The sequence below is a fragment of the Oryx dammah genome, unplaced genomic scaffold, assembly GCF_014754425.2.
Source record: "Oryx dammah isolate SB20612 unplaced genomic scaffold, SCBI_Odam_1.1 HiC_scaffold_15, whole genome shotgun sequence".
Taxonomy (NCBI): Eukaryota; Metazoa; Chordata; class Mammalia; order Artiodactyla; family Bovidae; genus Oryx; species Oryx dammah.
Window position 1 is genome coordinate 44797056 of NW_024070199.1, and position 4547 is coordinate 44801602.

The window sequence follows — 4547 nt, forward strand, 5'->3', positions numbered from 1 at the left end:
TGTGTGTAACTGTGTGCTGTGTGTTTCTGTCTCTGTGTGTGCATGCATGGGGGTGTCTGTGTGTGTGTCACTGTGTGTATACGCATGGGGTTGTCTGTTTGTGTGTGTGTGTGAGTCTGGGTGGCAGGGGCAGCTCGGCTGGGAGGTGGGACCAGTAAGTGTCTCAGGACCCACGTGTCTGTCCAGTGTCATTGCTGTTTATGGAGCGCAGGACGGGTGGGGTGGGCGAGGGTGCCTCCCCCGGAGTGGGTGAGGGGTGGGCCTCTGACCTGGGGACACGGAGGGTCCCGAGGTGTCCGTGGAGGGCTGGCCCTCGGGTGGCAGCTAGGAGAGTGGCCTTGCGAGGCTCCCTGAGTGATGAGGTGGTTTTCTGTGCCTGGGCGAGCGCCTCCCACCCACATTGTCCAGGGCACACGCATGGCCCGTGGTCTCCGGCTGGGAGTGGGCGGGCCGGCCCCTGCTGGGCTCTCTTGGCCCAGGCTGTGATGCTGCCCGCCAGGCTGGTGAGAGCTGCTCACTGTGGCTCCAAGCAGGCCTGCCCAGTGGCCGGTGTCCGTGTGGGGCATCCCTGGACACTGCCTCTCAGGCCCAGAGGTCCTGAGTGTGGTCTGCCCGGCCTGGAGCTCGGAGCCCACTGGGAGGCGATGGAGAGATGGGCTCTGAGGCTGCGCAGCCATAGTGGGAGGTCCACGCTTGTTGGGTCTGGGGCCTGGGCTTTGCGGCCCGAGGCCCGGTGACTCAGTGCTGCTGTGTCTGCTTCTGCAGGATGCCGGGCAGGACCGGGAGCGGCTGACCTACTTCTTCAACCTGCCTGAGGCGCTGACTACCCTCCTGGTGCTGCTGACCACCGCCAACAATCCCGACGGTGTGGGGGCCGGAGGCAGGGCAGCACTGGGGGGTGGGCGGGGGCACGGGGCTAGAGCTGAGCCTGGCACTGGGCGTGGGGGCCCCCGAAGCCTCTTTGTCAAGAGCTGGGGATTAAAGGTGGAGCCCCCGCCTCCTCTTTGCTGGTTTTCTCTTTCCCCTTTTTCGAGTATCCTTCTCAGTCCTATTCTCCACCCTCTTCTTCCCTTTTCTTTCTGGTCTTCTTTTTCTGTTCTTTTCCCTCTTCTGCTCATTTTCTGAGTCCTGAGAAGCTAGAGGTGGACACGCTTCTTTGTGTTGACGGACCGACCTGGGCTCAGCAGGCCCCTGGGCTCAGCGGGCCCCTGGTGGCCTCCTCCTCTTTGAGGCTCAGCCCCACCACGTGTGAGGCCCTGGGGTCTCTGGTGGCTGTGACATTGACTGTGTCAGGGTTGTTGATGGGGCCTTGGTCGACTTAGGCCGGGTGTGCGGCCAGGAGGTGAGGGTGTTGCGGTCCTTGGGCTCAGCTGTGGCCTGGCCAGCCTGGCTGGGGCCTTTCGTCTTGGGCTGGGGTGGCCACCCACCATAGAGACCCTCCCAAGAGGTCAGCCACTGGCTTCCATACCGGGTGAGAGCTGTGCCCGGGACCCTGAGCACTGCCCCTACATGTCCTGTGAGTCTTCCAGTCACTGAGGGAGGGCTGGGCTTTGTCTGCAGGGAGCGCTCACAGGAATGTGTACAGGATGAGCATTCCCCGAAGGTAGTGAGCTCCCCGCCCCCACAGGTGTGCGGGCAGAGGTGTGAGGGGCAGAATTTGGGCAAGAAGGCCTTCCAGGTCCACCAACACAGGGCCCTCCTTTCTGTTGAAAAGACAGTGGTTTAAGATGATGAAAGGGATCAGCTGGACGCTGGGATTATGAGTGTTTTATTTTCTCTGATTTCTTTCAGTGATGATTCCTGTGTATTCCAGGAACCGAGCCTATGCCATCTTCTTCATAGCCTTCACCCTGATCGGTGAGTCGGGGCGGGTCTGCAGGGGTCACTTGGGGCAAGGTTCTGGGTGTGTTCCCCAGCCCTGTGACCTCCCCTCCACGTGACCTCTGTAGTTTTCACTCTGTGTGACCACCAGTGCCTCAGTGCCTGCTGGGCAGGCCAGGTGGCGCCCCCATCTGTACACGAGGGCCTCGGGTCCCTGCCCTGCTCCCTCAGCCAGCTTGCTGCTGGCGGGCTGGCGGCCGCTCCTGTCCGCATGGTCCTCACTGACCGTGTGGTCCTGCTGACCGTGGCCTTTCCTCTCCCAAGGGAGCTTGTTTCTGATGAACCTGATGACGGCCATCATCTACAACCAGTTCCGGGGCTACCTGATGGTGAGCGGAGCTGCCCCCCTGCCCGGCTGTGCCTGGAGCTGCCCCTGGAGGCCTGGCGGGGAGCTGGCCGGCAGGGTGGCCCGGGGGCTGTGTGGGTGTGGACTTGGGTGGGAGGGCGGGGCCTGTGGTGGTCTTGGCCCAGCCCCCGCCTCCCTGCCGTGGGTGACCTCCCTCTCTGCTCCCCGGGGGTGCTGGCCCCACAGCCACCCCTGGCCCCTTCCCTGCCCCACCTCCTCTAGGGGGAAAAGCAAGAAGACTAAAGCTCCCGGGGCAGTGACCACACCCCCCACCCCCCTTGTAGGTGGGCCAGGGGCCCCAAGTCCACTGAGAAGGAATGTGTACCTTAGTGAATTTCATAGCGGTGGCTGCCGGCAGGGCCTGGCCCCTGTTGTCTGTGACTGCCCCCCAATGCCCACAGGGTGAGGGGCTGCTCCCTGGGCTGCGAGTGAGCCGGGGCTGTCTGGGGCGAGGGGCAGGGTGGCCTGGGACAGGGCTGGGCCAAGCCCCTCAGCCCCCATCCCCTTTTCAGATGTCTCTCCAGACCTCACTGTTGCGGAGACGGCTGGGGACCCGGGCTGCCTACAAGGTCCTCTCGTCCGTGACAGCGGAGGGAGAAGCCCACCCCGAGCGGTGAGAATGGGGGCTCCCACCCCTCCCCCGAGGCTGCTCTGGGAGGGGTATTCATGGGGGAGCATTTCCCGAGATCCCTGCTGGCAGTGGGTCACAAGGCTCCTTTGGAGTCAAGCATCCCTGGGCGGGTTCCATGGTCCTGGTGTCCGAGTTAACTCATGTCCTCATGACCTGCTCGAGATTCCGGTCTGGTGGGGGCCACGCATTCTGGCCTGTCCCCCTGGTGCCTTCCCACAACCCGAGCTGTGACTTGGGGTCCAGGACGAGAAAGGCTTGGGATACACGTCCACTCTGCCCCCCACTCCGTGACAGCTTGGAGGCAGTGTCACAGAGCAGCTCCGGTCCCCACCGCTCACTGGTCCCGGGGCCTGTGGGTCGCACGCTCTAGCATCCTCAGCCGCTCCTCTCTAAGGCAGGACCACGGGGTCTCGGGATTTTGGAGACAGGAGGACCATCAAGCGCTCCTTCCTGGAGAACTTGTCACTGCCCGGGTTGCTTGGGGCAGCGGTCAGGGCGCCTGAGGGTGCTGAGTTGGCTGGGCTCACTGAGGGCATCTTCCCCACAGACTTGGGGTGAAGCCTGAGGATTTCTTGCAAGTGCTCCGGAAAGTCCAGCTGGACAGTGACCACAAACAGGCCATCACAGAGGTACTGGCCCCCCTTCCCGCCGCCCCACCTGTGCCTCTGGGCTCCCTAGGCCATGTGGGTGTTATTTCAGACTGGCCCGGCTGGCCCGGTCCTGGTGGGCCTGGGGCCGGCTCCCTTCCTGCCCGTGGCCTGGCTGCCCAGCACACCCGTGCGTTCCTGCTTTGCAGAAGCTGCATTCCCGTGGCGGCGGCCTGCTGTCAACTGACGAGTTTCAGAAACTCTTTGACGAGTTTGATAAGAGGGTGATTAAAGAGGTAACTGTGGCTGGGCCAGGGGCACCTGGGGTCAGCGGGGAATTCCTCAATGTCTCTTGGCGTTGATCCAGGCGCCGGTACTCACCTTCCCAGGGATTCTGGCCCCTAGGATGTTTGTGGGAGCAGAGCTGGTGTGGCTCTTGGAAACTGGGGAGATTTTGTGACCTCATGGAATTCCCAGGCCACAGGGACTGTCGTCCTGACCCAGAGGAACTTCCCAGTTTTCTCCATTCTTCATGGTAGACTTCTCTTCTCACGTGTCCTAACCCGAGAGGTGCCTGAGTTTGTCCGGAACCTTAGTCTGTTGTCCTTGACACTGATTTTTAAAGTTAGCAGGCGGGCTTCAGCATCCAGCTTAACACTGTGTCCACAAGACCCCGGCCTGCCTGCATTTTATGTGGCAGGTGTCTGGGAGGCGGCAGGGGAGGAGGTGTGGGGACACAGCCGAGCTGTTCCCAGGCAGACTGTGGGGCCGCGGAGGGGGCTGCCGCTCCAGCCGCTCCAGCCGCTCCAGCCACCTGGCCTTGACAGGGCTGAGCTGGGCTTGAATGCGGATTGAAGAGGTGGAGTCAGTCGTCTCCTGTTGATCAGATCCCTCGCAGCTCAGTGTCACCATTGAGCCAGTCAGCTCGGCTGCTGTAGCGAGTATTGCAGCCTGGAGGTACTTAAATAACCAGGGCTTACTGTCTCTAGGTCTGGAGGCTGCAGTCGGAGGTCCAGGCATGGGCAGGGCTGGTGTGTGGACGGAGGCTGGAATCAGAGGCCCAGGCGTGGGCGAGGCCGGCATGTGGACAGAGGCCCAGGTG

General features: G+C 62.6%; 1 protein-coding gene across 1 annotated transcript in view; it reads left to right on the plus strand.

Annotated features, from left to right (window-relative positions):
- The window catches only part of TPCN2 (two pore segment channel 2), a 29039-nt gene that overhangs the window by 11745 nt on the left and 12747 nt on the right, over positions 1–4547 (plus strand). Inside the window, exons 8-13 of the mRNA XM_040255269.1 lie at positions 766–865; positions 1792–1857; positions 2146–2210; positions 2740–2840; positions 3406–3487; positions 3655–3741. Coding sequence (XP_040111203.1) covers positions 766–865; positions 1792–1857; positions 2146–2210; positions 2740–2840; positions 3406–3487; positions 3655–3741 — 501 coding nt within the window. The remainder of the gene's footprint in view (positions 1–765; positions 866–1791; positions 1858–2145; positions 2211–2739; positions 2841–3405; positions 3488–3654; positions 3742–4547) is intronic.